General features: G+C 24.9%; 3 protein-coding genes across 4 annotated transcripts; 1 reads left to right on the forward strand and 2 right to left on the reverse strand.

The window, feature by feature from the left end:
* Positions 1 to 1,119: 1,119 nt before the first annotated feature.
* Positions 1,120 to 3,545, reverse strand: LOC114122662 (enhancer of mRNA-decapping protein 3). 2 transcript variants are annotated; one of them, XM_027985393.2, is made up of 6 exons: positions 3,226 to 3,545; positions 2,995 to 3,161; positions 2,443 to 2,721; positions 2,189 to 2,342; positions 1,900 to 2,117; positions 1,120 to 1,630 (listed from the first exon to the last, which is right to left on the reverse strand). In XM_027985393.2, exons 1-6 carry the CDS (start codon positions 3,384 to 3,386, stop codon positions 1,308 to 1,310), a joined length of 1,302 nt encoding a protein of 433 aa, XP_027841194.1. In that variant the 5' UTR covers positions 3,387 to 3,545; the 3' UTR covers positions 1,120 to 1,307. The 2 variants fall into 2 exon arrangements, with proteins under 2 accessions (XP_027841194.1, XP_050060079.1); XM_050204122.1 differs by having other exon boundaries at positions 3,260 to 3,543.
* Positions 3,546 to 7,371: 3,826 nt separating this feature from the next.
* LOC114122661 (heat shock 70 kDa protein 14-like) lies at positions 7,372 to 10,244 on the reverse strand. The gene is made up of 10 exons (XM_027985392.2): positions 10,019 to 10,244; positions 9,308 to 9,391; positions 9,008 to 9,245; positions 8,692 to 8,893; positions 8,467 to 8,628; positions 8,153 to 8,411; positions 7,861 to 8,082; positions 7,656 to 7,787; positions 7,539 to 7,594; positions 7,372 to 7,477 (listed from the first exon to the last, which is right to left on the reverse strand). Exons 1-10 carry the CDS (start codon positions 10,082 to 10,084, stop codon positions 7,405 to 7,407), a joined length of 1,494 nt encoding a protein of 497 aa, XP_027841193.2. The 5' UTR covers positions 10,085 to 10,244; the 3' UTR covers positions 7,372 to 7,404.
* Positions 10,245 to 11,044: 800 nt separating this feature from the next.
* On the forward strand, positions 11,045 to 23,725 carry LOC114122609 (RNA helicase aquarius). The gene is made up of 26 exons (XM_027985305.2): positions 11,045 to 11,369; positions 11,960 to 12,063; positions 13,498 to 13,654; positions 13,721 to 13,921; positions 14,224 to 14,401; positions 14,543 to 14,721; positions 14,781 to 14,894; positions 15,605 to 15,708; positions 16,492 to 16,603; positions 17,277 to 17,490; positions 18,223 to 18,271; positions 19,484 to 19,581; positions 19,663 to 19,800; positions 19,870 to 20,087; positions 20,160 to 20,329; positions 20,522 to 20,653; positions 20,741 to 20,851; positions 20,921 to 21,211; positions 21,285 to 21,483; positions 21,542 to 21,666; positions 21,828 to 22,256; positions 22,333 to 22,504; positions 22,568 to 22,738; positions 22,811 to 23,008; positions 23,069 to 23,251; positions 23,336 to 23,725. Exons 1-26 carry the CDS (start codon positions 11,292 to 11,294, stop codon positions 23,609 to 23,611), a joined length of 4,401 nt encoding a protein of 1,466 aa, XP_027841106.2. The 5' UTR covers positions 11,045 to 11,291; the 3' UTR covers positions 23,612 to 23,725.
* The last annotated feature ends 171 nt before the right edge of the window (positions 23,726 to 23,896 follow it).

The raw sequence follows: 23,896 nt of genomic DNA on the forward strand, positions 1-23,896 counted from the left end.
ATAAAGATCCTATGGTATTTATGTTGTGTTTAAAATTAAAATCAATGTTATGATTTTAGTGATATCTCGATGCATTTAAATAGTAAAATAGGAAAGTGTATGATGATTGACTACAAGTTACAACCATAGCTTTAATGAATTTGTAAACAATAAAATGGTAGTTATTTGTACTTCTTCTTCCATTCTACCAATCAAATCAATTATCAAAGATATTTTTTGTTGTTATTGTTATTGAATTATAATCATTGTACATTAAACAATATGAATACAAATACCCATAAAAATAAATTTTTAAATGCATGTTTCAGTTTTAATTACATTGAAAGTAATTTGATTTATTTCATAATAAATACAATTGTATTTTTTTAAATGTATAGTATAATTAACATTAATCAACTCATAAATTCAAAAAAATATATGGGAAAATGATAAATGTCCATGGATAATAGGTAGAATTAATTACTTGTCTAGTTGTATGGTTTAAAAATGTGCAAATAACTTTAATTTTATTTCAGATAAAAAATCTGTAGCCTTTGAGACATAATATATCTTTTACAATGATTTTTTTTCAAATACAATAATCACTTGTTGAAATAGAAATAATGGGTAAATTTGATAAGTATAATACTCATATTAGATTGAAGTTCAATTTTTTTTTTTTTTATTATTAAAAATAGTCTAATACATTTTATCATAATTTGCCAATTATACTAGGTTTTATACTTATTCATATACATTATGACGATGGGATATATATATATAATATATATACATAATACATAATAACAATTATTTTTGTGAATATGAACATAACTCCTACAAAATGTAATGTTAAAAAAAGTTGAATAATTACAAATAAAAATAAAAATGTTTATAAAAAAATAATATACATTATAAATATATTTACCATTATTATAATAACTAACATATTTTCGTTTTATAAATCAACTCAATGTATACAATACATAAATTAATTGAAAATATAAATATACTTTTAAGTTTTAATATCAGTTCAGGACGCATTAACAGACAATATGATACACAAAATAAATTTAACATAAAAAAAATCACTAAAAATTTTTTGGTAATTTAATTATTGACATATCAATAACATGCTAATGAATCATGAAAACATAAAATATATAATAGTAAATGATTCAAATTGTATATTGTATAATTATTAAATAGTATCTGAATAAATTTTAAAGACATTAAAAAAAAAATTGGACACAAAACATGTAAGTACTTAAATTAAAATCTTCTTTTAGGATTCGTCAAAAACAAATAATTATTCAAATTGTTATAAATCACTCATTGTTGTGTAAGGGTATTACAGATTTAGAACCAAATGGTGATTTATACTGGATTCCAGCTAAATGAAATACTTGAGTAGGTATACCCATATTACAAAGATAAATTTTACCATTTGATTCACTATAAGATAAAGGTAAAGCAGGTACTAGAGAATATTTCACTACTACTGAAGGTGTACCTTGTGATGGAGGATCAATGGCCATTAATGGTGATCTAACTGATTTTGCCCAGTTAGTAATATTTCGAGATACAGTATCAGTTTGTTCATCAGCTAAAGATACTACAACAAAATCTGGATCTAATAAACCATGCAACTCTAAAAAAAAAAAAACATACATATATTTATATAAATATCTCTTTTTAGTATTGCTTTGGAGATCAATCAAACAAATTATTAATTAATATTCAAGTTATGAGCAATAGCTATTATATATATATATATATATATTTTATAAATTCTATAAATATTACATATAATTTATAGAGAAGTTAATACAAATAGTACTTGTTAGCATTTATACTATTTTTTTCAGGAGTCTTTTAAGTTTATTATAGTATTAATAAAAACTGGTTTAATTTAATTACCTGCAGCACTAGTAATTAGTGTACCAGTTGTAAATTGATATAAAGCCATTTCATTAGCCAACTGTGGTGTATACAATCCTGGTTCTGAAAGTACAACTACCGTATGGACACCATAACTGCTTAATTGTCTTGCACAATTTACACCCATTGCACCTGATCGATTAGGTCCACATAAAACTACCACCCTAGGCCATTGATGTTCATTTCTGGGATTAAATCTACGCGTATAAAAAAAAAACAAAATTATTATTTATGTAAAAATAAATTACTTTTTATGATAATATTTTACCTATAACCTCCACCTAACAGTTGTAATACCATTTCAGTGGCGGCTCTCCCAATTATCTCATTTTGACGTCCTGTTGTTAAACCATTCTCTTCTACTAAATTAAATAGTTTCCATCGTAATTCCGATGTTATACTTGGAACAACTAGTCCGTCATCTAAAAATAGTTGAAACAAAAAATATGTATTAATATTGTATTATTTAAATAACATGTGAAATTATTACTTAACAGATTATACATAACATATAATATTAACCTGTTATGTATTCATTAATAGCAGGCGAAGGAACTGTAACTTGTCTGAATTTGACCGGAGTAGAATGTAATACATTTTCATTGTGTTTATATTTAGTAGAAACTTTTTCATGTGGAACAAGGTCTGGTTTTTTATGAATTTTATTATAAAAAGCTTTTTTGTTGAATAAAGCTAAATTTTTTTCAAAATCAAAATCTTCCTTGACAATTGTATCAAGTGATACACCAAAACAGGCATCATTTCGTTCTTTATGATTTGTAAAATTCTGTGGTGGTTGTTCTAGATAATTAAATAAAAATAAGAATACAATTATATTATTTAATAATAAATAAAATAAACCTAAGAGTGGTATAATACATTTAAATAATATTGCATAACATTTCATAGAACAGCTATTAATTAATGAACAATGCATGATTAAAAAATATTAGATAATAAATAGTTATTTTTATTTCCTTAATATATTATTTTAACATCTTTAATGTTCTTAGATATACAGGTATTAAAAAAACAGTATTTAGTTATTATAAAAACTTTATTAAATATACCCACCAGGTTCAGAAATTGAAGTATTTTTTGCTTTATTCTTTTGCTTGACATTGTTTGGTTTGGGTACAGAAACACTTTTTTTATTATTTTTGGCTACTGGGCTATTATTGATAACTGGTTCATTTTCTAGTTGTGCTTTTATAATCTTTAGATTTTCTATCATCGAGGCTCTAGTTTTAAAAATAAAATTAAGTATACATCTGAGTTATTTATTTTGTAGTATTATTGCATTACTTCAAACGAATTTCTTTTTCTGTATGTGGTATACCATTTTTAAACGGTCGTTTTAAGATCAGAGTTTCATTGTCATCCGACATACCACTCACTTCGCCTTGAACGACTGAACCATCCACACAATTAATAGACACACAACATCCTTTATATTGATTTGCCATTTTTTATAAATTGTAATGTTATTTTATTTTCAAAACAAAAAAAAAACGAATAATAATTGTCAAAGTATATAAAAAATGTTTAACATTATGCAACAAGAGTACAAGAGATTCACTATCCAGATTTCCTTGTTACTAGTAAGTTATTCCTCAAGCAAACCACAAGCAAAATGTTTGTTGACATATTTTGATTAGAATATCAGATACAGTGCAACCATATCGATAATAACAATAGACTTCTTTCATAGATAATAAATTTATTATCTATGACTTCTTTATAGCTCTATGATAACAAATGTGAAATCGAATATCGTATTATTGTACTCGTAATCACTGTTATTATTATAATTTATAATAGTACCTATAATTATAATATTTTAATAAGAGATCAATTTTTTTGAAATTTGTTGCGTTTTATTAAATTTAATAAGTTTTTATGCATCACTTTATTAGTGTTGTAAATTATATTATTAACTCTATAATAATTGTTAAGTAATACTTATACTTATGTATTTTAAACTAAAATAAGTTATAAAAAAATAAAAACCAAAATGTTTAAAACATGGAACGATTCTAGTTTAGCAACCTAGGATTAATGGGGAAGCCAGGGGGGCCCACGTGTGTAAAGGGCCCATAGTATTCTCGGCTTAAAGTTACATTGAGTGATAATTTGTACTTTTTATAGTACCTACAAGAATATATTTTTTTTATTTTTTTCTTGTTTGAACTAACGGGCAATGGAGCCCGTTAAAAAGCTAGAAAAAATCTATTACATAAAAATACTTATTTTATTTGTAAATATAATTTTAATAAAAAATAATATGTTTTTATTCTCATAAATCACTAGGTATTATTTGAGTTGAGTACGGATTTTAAATTTTCTAACATTTTTTTTTAAAAAAAGCATCAAAAATAAGTTTAAAAAAAATATTTATCACAAAAAAAGTATTAAAACTATTTACTAGGTAGTTTATTAAATTATTTTTAAAAAAATGATATTATAGTAAATTTATTTACGAACCTTTTTCTAAGCAATTTCTATTGTATATGAATATTTTAATAATAAAAAAATGACAACTGCAATAAAAGAAACATACCTACATTGATTATTGATTATTCAGTAATATTAGAGATCAATAAATTCAATATTCTAATATAGAGTATGGAAAACTTTAGTACTTATAAATGTAGATATAAACAGTAAAATACCAATTATAAATAGTATAAAAATTAAAATTAATACTTCAAATACGTCCATTTAGAATACATTTTGAAAAAATGTACCAAAAATGCTCAAAAAAGCATAAATATACCAAAAAAATAAAATAAAATTGTCGTGCATAGTATAGTATAGTAGTACAAATCGAATTTGTAGCTAATATAGCTTCGATTTAGATCAATATAAAATAAAGGTTAAAATTGTTTAAATTTGTTTTGTTGTATACATATTATATAATTTTAAGGAATTGTTTTCATTGATGGGGGCCCATAACCATGTATATAATAGGTACTGATTTAGGAACTGTTTGAAGTTAGCAAGTACTGTAAGTTGTAACCTTGCTAGTTAAAGTAACACAAGTATATTAGTGACTCCCTTCACTTGCCGTCGCCGGTCGTCAAACTCGAGGTCCTCCGGAAAAATAAAAATCAAGATTTATTATAGGTATATTTTATTTTTATGTAAGTAGTTCATACTGCAATAGTGACACTTAAAAAATAATCACCCTGTACAAACTACAAAGTATATATGTTATACACTTATACTCATTATAGATATTTAGGTGTAAGACAAAAATCAATTGATTATAAGATAATATGAAGGTAGTTTTACACAAAATACAATGTTATTTTTGTTCAATTTATGGCATTTGATGGAAATTTACTGAAGGAAATTCCTACTCTTTGATTAAAAGATAGAACTCTTTTATAAGCTACTTCAGTTCTCATACATCTGTTATTTGACCAACTGTGATTTTTTCTGTGACTTTTTTTTTCCTACAATTCAATTTTAGATATTAGCCAATTGACTATTACATTTTTTAATGGTTAATTTTTAATTTTAATATTAAATGGATCATAACTATGCTCTACAAAGTATGTATTTATTTTCCTTTGATTAATTTATCATTTAAATAAAATATTATTTGTTTTCTTGTGCCCCAAGAGAATCTTCTACTTAATATAATAGTGACGACGAGGAAGACTTTGACGGTAAATTGTTGAGCATAAAATTCGAATGATCTTGTATTCTTTCTACAAATTATTTACTATTAATTGCATAATTATTAATTTTAATTTAAATATAATACCATTTGTTTTCTAGTTCCCCAGGAAGATGTGCAATTCAGTGATGGGGAAGATGCAATTGATGGTAAATTTCAAAGTTTAAAATATTAATGATCTTGTTCTCGGATCTCTATAGTATTCACTATTGATTGAAATGTTATTTATATTTATATTATATTATAGCAGGTCCAGTAAATTTTAATGTCCCACAGCAAGCTCCTAAAACCTATTTTACTGTGCCAGGTATCCGTCTCAATTATTTAGTATATATGGATAACATTGGGTATAAATACTATAAGAATAATAGTCGCATCAACAAAATGTGAGTACTTATCATAGTTTATTACAATTACAGATTTTATGAACTGCTAACATACATAATATTTTAATTAGTTACTTAGTGTGTGAAAATCAAAAAAATAAGGCTGAATTCTGCCCATCACAGCGATAATCAGTGTGGATATAAATGAGAATTGGTTAAGATCAAATATAAGACACAACCATTTTCCACCTATTGTGGACATTCCAGTAGCCCATTTGAGGAGAAGTATTGGCATTGCAGGCACAATTACTGGAAGATTTTCAAACTCAATCAGACATATCTATAATAATGAAATAGTTAGTAGTAGTAGATGACTTATTATTTTTTTTCACAGCGTGCGTATTATATGTATCATATTATTCATATTCTATGATCGTATATGGCGACATATTGGTGTACAATATTAGTTCTTAAAATATTATTATGGAAACTCAAAATAATACCAATAACACAAAATTTAGTTAGATAAAATCAATATAATATATTCGATAGATATAATGAGATAACTGCAATGAGCATTACATTTTTTAAAGTCAATTTAATATACATGTGCTTTTGTGTATTGCCTATTTTGGCTTTATAGATTGGTAATGACATAACATATTTGATATCATGACAACGCAAATGTTTGGACATTGCTGTTGTTCAATTAAAAAGGTTTTATAATTTCAAAATATTATCACAAGTATACCAAAAATAACTAAAATGTTACCCATGGCTTACCTATAAAATATTAAATTCTTAATACTAAATAGGTGCATTAAGAAAATGTTCAAGAAAAATTAATATATTATTTTTTTATAAGCTCGTCATTCTCTAAATAATTGACTAGGTTACTAGTATGGTCTTTTTTGATCAAGTAACTTCTATTAACTTCTTTATACTAGAAAACTAATATTTTTTTTTTTTGTCTAATTAATTATTGTATATATCCTGACTTTCAAATTTTACATGCTTGTGACCCATTAAAATAATTTTATAATCTAGATTGTGTGAATATACTAAGAAATTATACCTAGTATATTTTAGTTTGTAGTAAGTATTAACCGTAGAAAAATCATAAGAAATGATACAATTCTTTATAACAATAATATAGATGCTAGAAGTAAATATACTTATACACACATGAAAAAAATACAAAAACACTTCTACAATTTATTATTTAATTATTATTACCTAATTATAAAATGAAGACTACTTGAAGATATTTGAAATTAAATTAATTACAGAATAGATCAATTTTAATTTAGTTTAAATAACCACAAAATAATAAGGTATTAAAACTTTATTAGAACTTTGATTTAGAAATTAGATTAATAATGAACCAACTTTTAATGATGTAAAGAATCAGAATATAGGTTATAATTAGTAAAAAATAAATAGAATGCGCAATTTTGTATATTGTAAAACAAGTTAAACAGCTACAAATATAGCAGATGATTTTAATTCGGTGTCCATATTTTTTGCTTCAACGTGCAATTGATCTCTGCAAATAACAGAATAAAAATTAATGCAATTCATTACACAAATTGTTATGTATTACTTACACGCTAGCAGTTAATGTAAAAGTAATTTCTCCTTCTGTTTTCAAATTTATATGTGCCTAAATAAAAATTAATAAAATAATATGATATATTCATTTAAATATTTTCAAAAAAACTTACTTCAGATTTATTACTCTTATTATTTCCTGATGTAGCTGTAAGAGTAATATTATCAACATTAACACTAGTTGTTATACTTTTTGTACTAGGTAATATTTCATTTTGATCAAAACTTAAAGTTTTCCCACAACACTAAAATAGTAATAAATAAATGATAGGATTATTATGATTTTACAGGAAGCTTAAATAAATAAATTACACTAACATCAATTTCTATTAATTCATTTAATGTGTGAACTTCTGTGGTAGGTTCTGGTAAATCATCATGTGTATTCCAATATTTTGCTAAGAAACTAGCTTGTACAGCCGCCCCGTAAGCCAATACTTCGTCAGGACTAATACCATTTGGTATATCTGCATGCGGGAATAAGTTTCCAATATAATGTTTCAACTTTGGTATTTTGAGTGGACCACCACAAAGTAAAACCTATATTAATTAAAATATATAAATATAGTACCAAAAACATTTAAATTGCAATAAAAAATTCTATAAATACTTTTTTAATATCTGAAGTTTTAAGATTAGCTTTCTTTAAAACAACTTCAATAGGCAAAGCAAAATCAGTCAACAAATGAGCAATTAATGATTCAAATCTTGCTTGTGAAACTGAGGCAGCAAAATCAATTCCATCAGTCAATGATTCAATAAATATATTTGCTGTTTTTAATGTAGACAATAAATGAACTGCATCTTCAGTAGCTCTTTGTAACTTTGCAGAAGCTCTTGCATTTTCTGAGGGATTTGATCGATGTTTCCTTTAACAATTAAAAATATAGATACTCTAGCTACTTTGTTAGTTTAGAGAAATACCTTTTAACTTCTTCAATTAAATGAGCTTTCAGTGTTTCTATTAATTTATATCCTCCAATAGCCTTAGTATGTTCAGATGCTACAATTGACACTAAACCAGAATTTACGTATAAAACTGTTGCATCACAACTAATACCTCCAAGTCTATATACTAAAATATACCTGCAATTACATATTAAAAACGAAATTAAAAAATACATTTAACAAAAATATATTTTTACATACGTATCATTTAAAGGTTCTGTAACATTAATTCCATAAGTAAAAGGAGTTACACTAGGAGCATTCACGACTTGAAGCACGTTCCATCCAGCTTGAATCGCTGCATTTCTAACTGATTCTCTACTTGGATCATCAAAAAATTCTGGTACAGTTACAACACAAGAACATTTTGTATCTTCACTGTGAGTGGCTCTTTTAGCAATACCTAATCACAATAAAAAATCTATTTAAAATAATGAAATTATAGAATAAAGGTAAATATTTTAATAATAAAAGTGAAAATTAAAAGAACTAATAAACATAAAAAACATGTACCTACCATACAATGTTTTATAAATATTTGATTCAATGAATTGAGGAGAATAAATTTTCTTTTTAGTGTCCAAGGGTAATTCGTATGCAAGATGACCTCCGTCTTCAATAGTTTTGACTTTATTATTTTCTATGAGTGAACGTTTCTCATTTTCGTCCAAAGAAAGGTTCATTAAACGATTATTAAAAGTTATTGTATTAGCTTGTTTTGATATAAAACCAGTTTTTGCAGCATTTCCAACAACCTACGAAAAATTTGTAATAAATTTATAAGCTAATTTGCATTTTACAAAAAAATTAAACTTACAGTTTCTTCATCAGTTATAGATACAATTGCAGGTGTTATTCTGTCTCCAGCTTCGTTTGCAAGAACATCCACCTTACCTTCTTCCTGTAAAGTTATTATAGAAATATTTTGAATAAGGACACGTTTTACTATATAATTAATTTACTAATAAACACTCTTTATTTCAAGAAATAAAAAAATTATATTTTCTACTTTCTTGAATGTCAACACATTTTTAATTCTATATTATTCTGAAAAATATAAAACCTACTCTACAAAATATTGATTCACTATTACACTCATCCAAATTAAATTTTATACATGAAAATTGACTAAAAAAAAAAATTTGAAATAGAAAATTAATAATATAATTTATTGTCATACAAAACAGTTTATTAAAAAAATGAATTTTTGTCAAACATTTAGTATTGAGTGTTATTTGGTGAAGTATTCATCCTATATGGATTACCCTTAAAGGTCCAATAGATTATTTTAAGATTTTTAAAGGATATCAATACTTAATATGCTATGTAATAATGTAATAATAATAATACTTATATAATTTTAATAATTTCTATATAGATTGAATATGAAGCTTTAGAACTTTTATTGTATCATATAATTTATAACTATTTCAATAACATTATAAATTAACTTAATATTTGTGTTGTAATTAAACAATGAAATAAATAGCGAGTGTTAATTTTAAAATAACCCTTAGATCATATTTACTTTGGAGATGGCTATTGATGCGGTTGAGTTTCCGACGTGTATTCCAAATACAATTGAACGTGACATTCCTAAAAAAGTAGTCCAACAAATACAATAACTAAAAAAAATCCAAAATTACATAAAAACAAAAAAAAAACTATAAAATAGTTACTACAAAATACTGAAATTAGAATTTTATACAAACAAAGTAATAGTTATTACAATATACAAATCACATTATACTATTTTCAATTTTTCGAATAAATTTGACATAACCTATAACTGATAACCGCAGTACCACCATAGAACTATAGTACTACTACCGCGGACCGGCGGACTATTATAGTAGAGTAATAATATACTCTTTTTAGCCTTTACCGCGGTGGCGTGGACTGAACGTCATACATGGTTCCATCAAAACTTTTGAAATTAGTGTGGACGTTAGTAAATTTGCCTATTCCTCAGGAACCATGGGGCTTTTCTACATATTCTCAAAAAAATTTCGGAGTGAGTAGGTATTTGGAATATGTAAATTTTGGATTGAAGTATGAAGAGACTGCGGCTGCTTCTTATATTGGGCATATTTTGAACTATTTTCATGTAGTATAAAACGATGACTGTGCAATACAATTAAATAAAATAACTCGTTGTTATTAATAGACTTTAGGTAACATATTATTTGTTTCCTTTGTTTGACCTAAGTATATTAAATATTAATACATATTCAGTTTTTAACATGAATTAATTTTATTTATTCATTTAATCATTGATTCTTTATTATCATTTATCTATATTTTACTGTGATACATTCATTTTATTTAAATAAAAAAATAAGAAAAATGTACATGAGCATTATAAAACATGTACACTGTAAAGTTTACAGTGTAAACTATAGTATATAGTATACAATTATGTATTTTGTGAAGATATATATTTTTAGAACAAAAGACCATTCGAACAAATGTCGCGTGGAACTACAGATATTTTCTCAATATTTATAAGTGATAACTGATAACCATGATGCCTTTTTTTAATTTGTTTATGTTTGCTAACTGCTGAACATCCTACCGGCTCTCACTTTATAACATAAGATAATTCATATCGTGTAAAAATTAATAAATTCTATTAAACGTTTAAGTGCGTTTGAAAATTAAAAAATTATAACTTAATTTTATTAGTATCCTTATTTTGTGTAGATACATCAATAAGTTTATTAATTTTATAATTTTACTTTATGTGTTGTTATTGTCTTAAAATAATGAATGCATAATTTTTAAATAAAACAACAATCACAATGACTGATTCCAAGCAAACAGTGGTCTTAAATCTTGCCCCAACCATAGATCAGATCAATGCTGACCGTATTACACAGGTATTGTACAATGATTTTGAGTTATACAATTTGAGTTAAGTTCTTACTTTTTATTAATGTGATGTTTTTGATCCATTAATAATTATTGAGTTAACTTTCACAGTTATAATTTATAACAAATATCAGATACTAATTATTGGAGTAGAAAATGTTCTAAAAGTTCATGGTATTTTAATTGAAATTAAATAGTTTTTTGTTTAGATTTACATATTTTCGTTTGTTTGTAGCACACCAGTATCTTAAAATTAGATACATAATGTATTGTATATCTCTTATATAGAGCTAAGCATTTCTCTGAAGTTATTTTATAACTTGAAAAATACATGAACTTCATATTTATAGGTATATATTTCTTTGGCAGTATACCCTATATAAATAAATACTAAATGTATGTAGTTTCATGAATTGTAATTTGTTTATGTATTATTCTTGTCATTTGCATCTATCATTTGCAACAATATTTTTCACAATATAATTTACTTTTATTTTAGTTAGAACTTTTTTTTAAATAATTTTCCAATCAGACAATTTTTGTAAATTTTATTTAGTTTGTTAGAATTATAATTAAATTTTATATTTTATCTTTTTAGTTAGCATCAAAGTATTGGGCGCCAAATTTACATGCAAATCAATACTTACCTTATGATGCCAAGGTTGTTGAAAATATTTATAATGAAGAGATCTATAAGTCTAAGTAAGTTGCTATATTTAAATTTTTATCAAAGTATAAATAGATATTAAAAATTTTATTGGTTAGAGTAAGATTTCAAATAATATTTTTCTTAGATTATTTAATATGCCACATGTCCATTTCTTACATGTGTATCCATCTTACAAATTTACAATGTAGCAAGAATCCATTTTGTGTTAGTCTTAATATTATAAATTATAATAGATACTTTATCATAATTTATAGTAATTTTACTCATTACTAACTTTTTGTCTTCATTTATTTATTTTTACTGGTAAAAATAAATATAACAATGTTGAAAATTTTCTTTATTGTATAAATGTAATACAGCTAGCATACACTGATGTCATGTCTTAATAAATAAGAGAATAATTAAACTATTCATGATAGCGAGTTTCAAGATAAAGACACTTTTTTTTTTGTGTTTGACCAACGACGCCATGGGAACTGCTTTCGCATTACTTTCACGGCGCCAAAAAGATAAAGAAACTTATACAAACTAAAGATAACTAATAATGAAATTGAAAATTTAGTTAGTTTTGCAGTATATTTAAGCATGTTTTGCCAATGGATTAATCAATAGAAATAAATATTATATGAAAATGCTGTGAAACTAAATTAAACAAAATTTGAAATTGTATTGTTGATAATCTTCAATTTGTATTGGTGTCTATCATGAAACTTATTTTCATGGATATTTTTAATAATTTTTTTATTTAAATAAATGTATATTTATTAATATAATATTATCTAAATACGATATTATGCTCTGTTGTGTTGGTTTAAGGGATTAATAAATATATTTTTTTATGAAATATATTATTATAATTAATTATACTAAGAGTCGTTGTTACTATGTTCGGTTAGTACCTAATAACGTTAACCTGTAGAATTTATTATGCGTTAACCGATAGAATTCTACCGGTTAGTCTTAACCGACACTTAACCAGACATTGTGAGAACAGCCCTAATAATGTTTTCTTTTCTAAAAATAAACATAATAACAATTCAAAATAAATTATCTCTATGTAGAATATTGCCAAATATATTTCATCTATGCTTGATAAATATTTAAATAAGCATCTCAAATGCTTTAATTAACATTTTAATTTTTAAGTTTGTAATAGTTAATAAAATTAAAATGTCAATAAAAATTTTAAATATCCCATAAAAAATTAGATGATTTAGATAATGTTATTACCTTAAGTTTAATTATAGGTAAATTGACTTAAATAGTAAAGCTAATAGCATAAAATTGGTTCTATTGAATGTAAATTTTCTATTTTATGTTTGGTTATGACATTGTCTTAATAGTTAATTATACAAATGAATAATTATACATAGTTAATTTTATGAACTAGTATAAGTTTATTATTGAGAGTATTTTAAATTTTTAGACCAAGAGATATCTTGTACTAAAATATTTTGACATTTTAGTTTTTCAGTTAGACGAATTATGATCTTGGAATTTAGTCAGTTTTTGGAAAATTATTTATGGCCTAATTATGTCTCCGCAAATGCTACGTTTGCACATATGATGTCTATTGTTATAATGTTAAACGAAAAATTTCGTGAACGAGTTGCACCTTGGCAGGTAAATAATTATTAATTTTTATTTAGATATTCAGTGTATTTGACAAATAAATATACATTTTTTTAGGCCTTAAAAAAGCAGCCAGCTGAATTTGATGGTTTTATTGATCAAGTTTTGCGTGCCAGTCTTTCTGATGATCACAGTATAAAAGAACAAATAGCACTAGTAGTTTTTTTAAATCATTGTTTTCAATGTATGGAAACTGATTTAGTTAGAAACAAAATGAAAAAACTTGTGTCAATATCAATTTGGTGTAGCTTACAAGAAGTATGTATTTTATAAATATGATAAATATAATAAACTCAAAATTTATGTTAATGGATTTTATTTAATCAAAAAATTAAATATTAATATTAAAAAATATATATTTTTTTCTTATTTGTTGATAAATAATGATAATACATTAATTGTGTTCATATGAATAAATCAAAATAATTACTTAGTATAATAATTCAATGTGTTGAATATTTATCGAAAATATTTTAACCATAATTAATTCACTTATAGTGTTGTTTATTATTAACATTCATTAACCTATAATATTTTTTTAAATATATTTTTTTTTTCAGAGACGGAGAATATTGGAATTGCGTCAAGTACCTAAATGGCAAAAATTATGGAACCGATTACAAAAAAAAGATAAAGAGTTGTCAGTAGAAAATAGACTAAAAGCAGATCTTGAAAGAACATTTTTACATAAACTATGCATTAAATTTATTAATGTTTTGGAAAATATACCATTAGAAGGTAATTTTGTAAATGTTTATTAATATTACAAATTTATATTACCTATGTTATTATATTTTATTTATAGTTAATTTCTAAAATGAAACATATATTTTGATACATTGTATTTAAATAAATTAATATACTAATTATTATGTTTAGGTGATTTGTGTGTGGACCATTTAAATTATTGTGAAAGATTTTTGGAAATGCTTATTGATTTAGAAACATCATTACCTACAAGAAGATTTTTCCATGCAGTTTTGGATGATGTTCATTTAATTAACCGCTGTTATTTATCTTTGTTAAGCAAACGTGATGAAGGACACCTTTTCAAACAGGTTTGTTTGTTGAAGTTTTACCATTCTCAAAAAGTATTAATGGAATGTGTTTTAAACAGCTTTTAGATATATTAAAATTTTATTTCCATTTTGAAATTTGTCAAGCAACTGGTGATCCATTAAAAGAAAATGAAGTGATGCAAGCACATTATGATAAAATTACATCATTACAAGTAAGGTTCAATTATAATAAATTTATTTGATAATAAGAAAAAAAAAGAAGAAAAATATTTATGGTAGTTGCATGATTAAGGTAGCCACCTCTTAGTGTTCTTGGCTTGGAATCATAAGATTAAAAGTAGATTAAACCGAAAGATAATTTTAAAAATCTAGACTTGATTTGTTAACTCGTTGATTGTCATATGATCGCTGACAGTCATACAATGAGTGGTGGACATGTTATATATTATATATAATTAATATACATATGTAGGTATTTACTACTAAAATATGAAAAAATTATTATTTGTTTATTTATTTTATCAAAAAAATTTGTAATAATTCCCACTAGAGCACGGTGTCTTTTTTAATATACAATTATGAAAAAGATAATAATATAAGACTCATTCATTTATGGTCACCCTGTTATGTGGCATGGTAGTAATGATATGAACAATGAGCGCTGGTGGTCACAAATTTGTAAAACTTGAAAATTATTGATGATCATCGAAGGTCATATGGTAGTCAACGGGTTAATTAACCTTGACAGTATTTGATCATTTAAAGGTTTAAACAATATTTATTTAAACTACTAAATATTTTTAAACTTTTTAAAAATATAAATTTTACAATTATTTTTGTATATTATTCAAAAAGCATTTTAAAGTTTTGTTTTATAAAATAATATTAGTATTAATATAATTGTTTTATTTTTATTTTTCAGGCAACATTATTTGGAAAATTTACAAAATTACAAGACTTTTCTTTATCTAATATTAATGCTATTGATAAATATGATTCTCTCATTAAACATTTCAAAAATCTAAGGTAATTTATAAATTATAATATTATTAACTCTTCAATAAATTAAGTTATTTTTTTCATTTAAGTATGATAATTAAATAGTTTGTTTCTATAGTGATGATACAAATTTTACACTATTTTAACTGAATTAAAAAAACTAAAAATTCCTAAAATTTGGTTTAATAATCAAACTGATATGTATAAATTAGAATTCGACATGTTAAAAATTGATTAAAAATAAATTTAAATTTAAATTTTTTAATGGTTTATATATAATTTTAATATTTGTAAATATTGTAACATTTTACATCTGTTATGAAAAATGATGGGTTTTTGATTTACCTAATGCAAATGTATTACAGCTTGTTAAATTTAAAAAAAAATGGTTCAAAATTATTATTTTATTAGTTTTTTATTAAAATTAGTAAATTTCTATTTATTATTTTTTTATATAATACCTTAAATTCAACATTTCATTAAAAATTAAAATGATAGTCAAAAATGTAATATAAATGTAACCCTAGGAATTAATATGGTAAAATATATAGGGTTTTAATGTACTGGGAAAGGAATTTTCTTTAAATAAAAAATAAGGGTCAGTACAACTTTATATTTTGATCCTAAAAATCAATGTTAGGCTTATTACTAAGAATAATAATTTAACTCAGTTTTGTTTTTATATTTGTGACATGAGAAGGAAGATATTTGCACATTAGCAACGAACAGAGGCTAGGATTTTTAGAATTTTATAAATACAGTAATTAATTTTCTGATATCTATAACCATGTTATACCTATTTCATTTCAGTAATCAAGAGCTTCAAAATATTGCTATGGAACTAAATTTGATTCCTGACCAAGAAAAACGATTGACTGAAAATTGGTATCGTTATGACTCTGAATTTTTACTTTCTTTACTGGTATGTATATTTTATTAATTTTTTAAAAATTTTATACTTCTAGTAAGCTAAAGAGCCTGTTTTTACCACTAAATATTACGGGTATAACATCCTTTTAACTTAAAAGTTTTGTAGTTTTGTCTGTGGACAAATACTTGTATTATAATGACCCAATTATTATATGATATTTATATAAGTTAGAATTTAAATATATTGTTTTTAGTTGTATATAAGTATACCAAAATAAGAGAGAATCAATTAAGATAGTTTAATTATGTTGTGAGAAGAGATAATTCAGTGGTAGTGAGAGAGGCTTAATTTGTTGAAAGAAAAACCCCGAGTAGACAACTGAAGAATAGACCAAATTTAAAATTACATAAAAAAGTTTGTGTGATCAATGAAGAGTTGGAAAAAATATATGCAGATGTAGAATAAGACTATCAGAGTTACTTACTCTATATGGTTGAAAGCAAAGGTTGAAAAGATAAAAATTAGTGAGATTTAAATAAACCTAAAGGATAGAAACTGAGTATAGGGTAATGGGATTATTTTCTCACTTTGGTTCACATTAGCATGAGATAGAAGTTAATCATTATTAAAATGTTGATTTTAATGATTTTTATTGTTTCTAAAAAAAAAATATATAATATTATAGAATTTATTTTTACTTTTATTATTATTAACTTTATTTAAGGTATCTCGCCATGAAGCTAGAGAATCACAATTACAAATTTTGAATGGAATGCCTCTTTATCCAACAGAAGATATTATATGGAATGAAGCTGTAGTACCTACTGAATATTATAATGGCAACAAATGTTTGGCATTGCCAAAACTGAACTTACAATTTTTAACTCTCCATGATTACTTGCTGCGTAATTTTCAATTGTTCAGATTAGAATCTACTTGTAAGTTTTATGTTTTGTTTTCTCTAATTAATTAATAAATACTATTCTTAATTTTTCTTATAAAGTGATAATTTTGATGAGGAAAAGTCTAAATTATGAGAATATCAATTTAAAATAAATATTAATATGGCATATAAAATAATATAACTATGTTTCTAATTCAGACAAACTTTTAAGATTAAAACTTTGGTTATAGTTTCATTTTCTTTCGTAAATTAGAACAAAGTAGAATTTTAATTTTTTGTCACACATTATATAGAGCTATTAATATTACACAACATCAATCTCAAAGTTTATAGAGTTCAGTAAAAATACTCATTCATGCATCTATTTTGGTTTTTCTTGTTAGTTTTATCCCTAGGTGATATGTTTGCTTCAGATGGGCTGTACTCATTACTCAACATCTAGGTTCTTTTGAAACTATGTGTTGTAGATTCCCACAAAAAAATAATAAATATTATTTATTATAGACCATTGTATGAACTTAACTTCTATTTTATTTTTTTTTTGTTATGGTGTATTTTGCATGTATGGTTTTATTCACTTGGTATTATGTGCTATGTACTATTGTGTGTTATGGCCTTCAATGGTTTTTTATAGATAAGTTTTCTTATTTGCAGTGTAAAGGTATATCAAATTTCTGAATCAAATAAAAATATTTGATTTAATTAATGGTTCTCAAAACAATATTAATTACAAATACATTTCATATTTTTCTCACATTTTTTGTAGATGAAATAAGACAAGATATAGAAGATTCTATTACTCGGATGAACCCATGGTAAGTAATGACATTTTGAATAGGTGTTAAGTATAATGATAACATTTATATTCAAGCCCGGATTAAAAGGACGTCGCATCATACTGTGCTGTTTCCGTCTTACACATGTGTGATATAGACAAAACATGTTTATGCAGTCTGCACTATCATTCGCTCTATAGTTATAGCTCCTTCAATAATTTACTTAGAATGAATGTGATTAATTCTGTTGAAATGAGAGATATTAAACCATGCCTCCTCGAAGAGATTTTTTTGATCAATCTATTATGTCAACCAATATTCAAGCTTAAAAATGTCAGTTTTTTTATTTTTTCCCTTCACGTAAAATATAAACCAAAACATTTTTTAAAAATACTCATCGAGGAAACATAGTATAAGTCATGATCTTTCCATTGGAGTTAAAATCATGTTTCTTCGGTATCTGTACATTGTGTTGTGTGCATAGAGCCGAGGCTTGTTTTATATTTTCAAAATACACATTGGACGTCCTTGGGGCCCACGTGTGTAAGTGTGTAAAGGCCCATAATCTTCTAGGCTTAAAAATTACATTGAGTGATAATTTGTACTTTTTATAGTACCTACAAGAATATTTTTATTTTTATATTTATTTGTTTGAACTAACAAGTGATGGGGCCCATTAAAAAGCTAGAAAAAAACTTTTACATAAAAATACTTCATTTTATTTGTAAATATGTATTTTAATAAAAAATAATATGTTTTTAATATTTTTATTCTTATTAATCGTTATCATTAGAGTACAGATTTTAAAACAATATAAAACTAAAGAAAACCATTAAAAAAAAGTAATAAAGTCTAAATCTTCCAAAAAGCTTTTAAAAGAGCATCAAAAAAAGTATTCAACTATTTATTAGTTCATTAAATTATTTTTTTAAAAAAAAGGTATTTTAATAAATTTATTTACTAGCCTGTTTCTAAACGATTTCTACTGTATATGAATATTTTAAATTAAATCAAATTAATTTTTTTCTTTTAAATTAATGACAACTGCAATAAAAGAAACATACATTGATTATTGATTATTCAGTAATATTAGAGACCAATTAATTCTTTTGGTGCTAAATTCAATAGATCCGGGCTTGTGTGTATTGCTAGTTTTTATCTAGATTAATTCAATTACTATTACTTAAATCAATGAAAAGGTAAATTATGAAAAAATTTTATTAACTAACCAATATTTTAAATTAATTTTAGCAAATCTGAAGATGGAAGCATTTACTTTAGTGGTTATTCCAAAATGGCATTACCTATTGATAATTTTCTGGTTGTGGAAGTTGCAAAACCCAATCTCGGTAAATAAAATAAATTTATATACCTACAGTAATGTTATGATTTATTTTTTTGTTTTGTATTTAAATAAAAATTTTTTTTAGGTGATTTACAGCCTTCTAGAGTTCGAGCTGATGTTATAGTTACTTTAAATGTGAAAAAAGATGTTCAAGAAGAATGGGAAAACCTTCGTAAACACGATGTTTGTTTCTTATTAACTGTAAAACCAATTTTACCTATAGGTAAGGTAGACATTAGTATTTAAATGAATTAAATGTATTTTACATTTTATTTATTATTATTTATTTTAGGTTCTAGAATTGACTATCATAAGCCATTCCTTCAACAAACTGCAATAGTCTGTGTTAGAGGCTGTGAAGTAGAAGGTATGTTAGACAACATGGGTCGTGTAATTGAAGAAGGACCTGACCCAAGACCAGTTTTACCTGGCCAAAAACGAACATACCGTGTTTGGTTGGATTGTAATCAATACCGCGCAGATCTTGATAATGTTGCTGCAGGAGAAATTGTATGTATCTTTCTTTTTTTGTTCAACTATTTTCCAATCAATTAATGGACATGAATTATGTTTTATATTTAGGATGTTTATGAAACTTTCAACATAATAATGAGACGAAAACCTAAAGAGAATAATTTTAAAGCTGTATTAGAAACAATTCGTCATTTAATGAATACTGAATGTGTTGTCCCTGAATGGATCCATGATATTATTTTAGGATATGGTGATCCATCGGCAGCTCGCTACGATAAGTAAGTTAATAGAATAATTTCTGTTTTGGTTATTTATTTATGTTTTTTTTCTTCTGAAAAATGATAGTTGAAAATATGTATTGAAGTATAAACCGGAAAATAAAACTATTATATTTCTGAAAAATATTGATCATTATCAATTTATATGATATTTCAAATTAATTGAAAACTAATTAAATGTGTTTTTATTAGAATGCCTAATAGAATAAAAGTTATGAACTTCAATGATACGTTTTTAAACATGGACCACTTGTTATCAAGCTTTCCTAATCATCAAATAGTTCTACATGAGAACGATCCTGATAAAATGCTACCACCATATCGGTTAGTAAAACTAGTTTTTTTTTATCTATTTAATTTAATATTTTAAATATATATAGTAAAAAAATTAACAATTGTTTTATTTGTTAGTATTCATTTTCATGAAACTACTGATTCCGATGGAAAAACCTTAAAAAAGGCAATTGTACAATCTGAAAAAGTTGTCAACAGAGGACCTTACAAGTTTAATCAACCTAAAAAGTAATATATTACAATATTTAATGTTAAATTCTATAAAATTAATTTATAAATATACCTTATTTTTATTAGAAATATGATTTATTTTACGCCTACTCAAATTGAAGCAATATATTCTGGTATGCAACCCGGTCTTACTGTAGTGGTTGGTCCTCCAGGAACTGGAAAAACTGACGTGGCTGTACAAATAATTTCAAATTTGTATCATAACTGGAGAAATGAACGTACATTGATTGTGACACATTCTAATCAAGCATTGAATCAATTGTTTGAAAAAATTATGGCATTAGATATTGATGAACGGCATTTGTTACGTTTGGGACACGGAGAAGAAGCTTTGGAAACAGATAAGGATTTTAGTCGGTAGGTTTTTTTAATAATAACTCAATATAATAATGTCAATACAACGTTTAATTTAAATCAAACTTTTATTTAGGTATGGACGAGTAAATTATGTTCTAGCAAAAAGACTCCAGTTATTAAATGAAGTACAACGTTTACAAGACTTAATGGATGTAAAGGGAGATATGTCATATACTTGTGAAACGGCTATGCACTTTTTTTGGTCTCATGTGCTTCCTCGATGGAATAAATACTTAACAACATTGAAAAATATAGAAGAAAATTCGGATGGGGTAAGTTAAATTAATTAATTTTCATCAATATATTAAACATAAATATTTAAATTTGTAGGCGATCCCAATTAATGTTGTTCAAGCCAATTTTCCATTTGAACTTTTCTTTAGTGATGCTCCTCAACCATTATTCAAATGTCAAAATTTAGAAGAAGATAAGGAAATCGCTAGAGGTTGTTTTAGGTATGTATATTTTTTAGTTTTGATAAATATGCATTATAGTCATATCTCATATCTGATTTTATATCTTTTAAATTTAGTTGAACTCAATTAAGAATTTGTTAATAAATTATTATTTATTTATTATTTATTATTATATTAACGTAATATATTTTCTTCAATAGGCATATCAAAAAAATATTCAAGCAATTAGATGAGTTTCGAGCTTTTGAATTACTTAGAACTGGTTTAGATCGTTCTCGTTATTTATTAGTAAAAGAAGTTAAAATAATAGCAATGACATGTACTCATGCAGCATTAAAGCGTAAAGAACTTATCGAGCTTGGTTTTAAATATGATAACATACTGATGGAAGAATCAGCTCAAATTCTTGAGATAGAAACATTCATTCCTTTATTACTTCAAAACTCTGATGATGGATTTAGCCGCTTAAAACGATGGATAATGATTGGTGATCACCATCAATTACCTCCAGTTATTAAAAATATGGCTTTTCAAAAATATTCTAATATGGAGCAATCGTTGTTTACTCGCATGGTAAATTTAGGGGTTCCTACTATTGATTTAGATGCACAAGGACGTTCACGACCTAGGTAATTTAAATTAAACAATACATGTTATTTTAAAATGTATATCAATTAAATAATTCATAAACCTTTTTACTTTTAGTTTGAGTCAACTATACAATTGGCGTTATAATAACTTAGGAAATTTAAACCATGTGTTAACTGCTCCAGAATACCATAAAGCAAATGCTGGTTTTGCTTATGAATATCAGTTAATTGATGTTGGATTGTTCAATGGTGTTGGAGAAACTGAACCAAGCCCCCACTTCATCCAGGTTAAATATCTTATTATTTATATTATATAAATATTTCATTAATCACTAATATACAATTTTTAGAATTTAGCCGAAGCGGAATATTGTGTGTCAGTTTACATGTATATGAGATTAATTGGTTATCCTGCTAGTAAAATTACCATTTTGAGTACTTATAACGGTCAAAAACATTTGATCAGGGAAATCATAAATATGCGCTGTGGTTCTAACCCACTTATTGGTTGGCCTCACAAGGTAATAATTAAAATACTGCTGTTCGAAAACAAATAAGTTTTTTTTACTAAAGATTTACCATTCAATTTTTAGGTAACTACAGTAGATAAGTATCAAGGTCAGCAAAATGATTATGTACTATTATCATTGGTGAGAACTAAAACTGTTGGTCATTTGAGAGATGTCAGACGTCTTGTTGTTGCTATGTCTAGAGCAAGGCTTGGTCTATATATTTTTGCTAATGTATCACTATTTAGCAATTGCTTTGAATTATCACCATCATTCAAACTTGTAAGATTATAAATTAATCAACTCAGAGTATCAATCATAACTTTTAATTTTGTCTTTTAGTTAACAAAACGGCCACTAAAATTACATCTTCTACCAGCTGATTATTACCCTACTAATAGAGTACTTGATAGTCCTATAGATGCTCAAAGTCAAGTTTTTGTAGTACAAGACATGCCAGAAATAGCAAAATATGTTTTTGATTATTATTTACAACGTGTTCAAGAATTAAAACAAGTTCACAAAGTATGTTCACTTTTTATAACTGTTTCAACGCAACCATGTGTAGTTATTTATACATTAATAATTTATTGTTACTTTGTACTTTAGGAAATTAAACCTGTGAATGAATGGATTAAGCCTGGAGAATCGGTAACATGTGTAGAAAAAAAAATCATTAAGTCTGACCATCCTGGAGCAGATTCTGATTCTGAAGATACTGATGATGATAATGAAAATGACAGTGCTGTAAAAGAGGAAAATGAAAAGATTGGACCCTTAGAAATGGATGAAGTACAAAAAATGGATGTAGATGACATAAACACATCACAAGAAATTAATAAAACTAATGCTTTAGAAATGGACGAACCTACGAAAGAAGATTAATTTTTATTACTTTATTATTATTTTTAAACATGTGAATAGTTATGTATATAAAAAGGAGTATATATGTTTAATTTTATAACTCACTTTTTTATAATAAAACCTTATTGACAAGAATTGTAAGTATTGTTAGATGATTATTTCATACATTATCTTATATTTTAGTTGTGTTTAAACTTGACTTATCTAGATAATGTGATCCTATTACAATTTTTATTTTAAAATTTTGATTTTATTTATACAATAATTCATAAATATAGAATAATAATTATTAAAGAACCATCAACT

This window comes from Aphis gossypii, chromosome 3, assembly GCF_020184175.1.
Source record: "Aphis gossypii isolate Hap1 chromosome 3, ASM2018417v2, whole genome shotgun sequence".
Taxonomy (NCBI): Eukaryota; Metazoa; Arthropoda; class Insecta; order Hemiptera; family Aphididae; genus Aphis; species Aphis gossypii.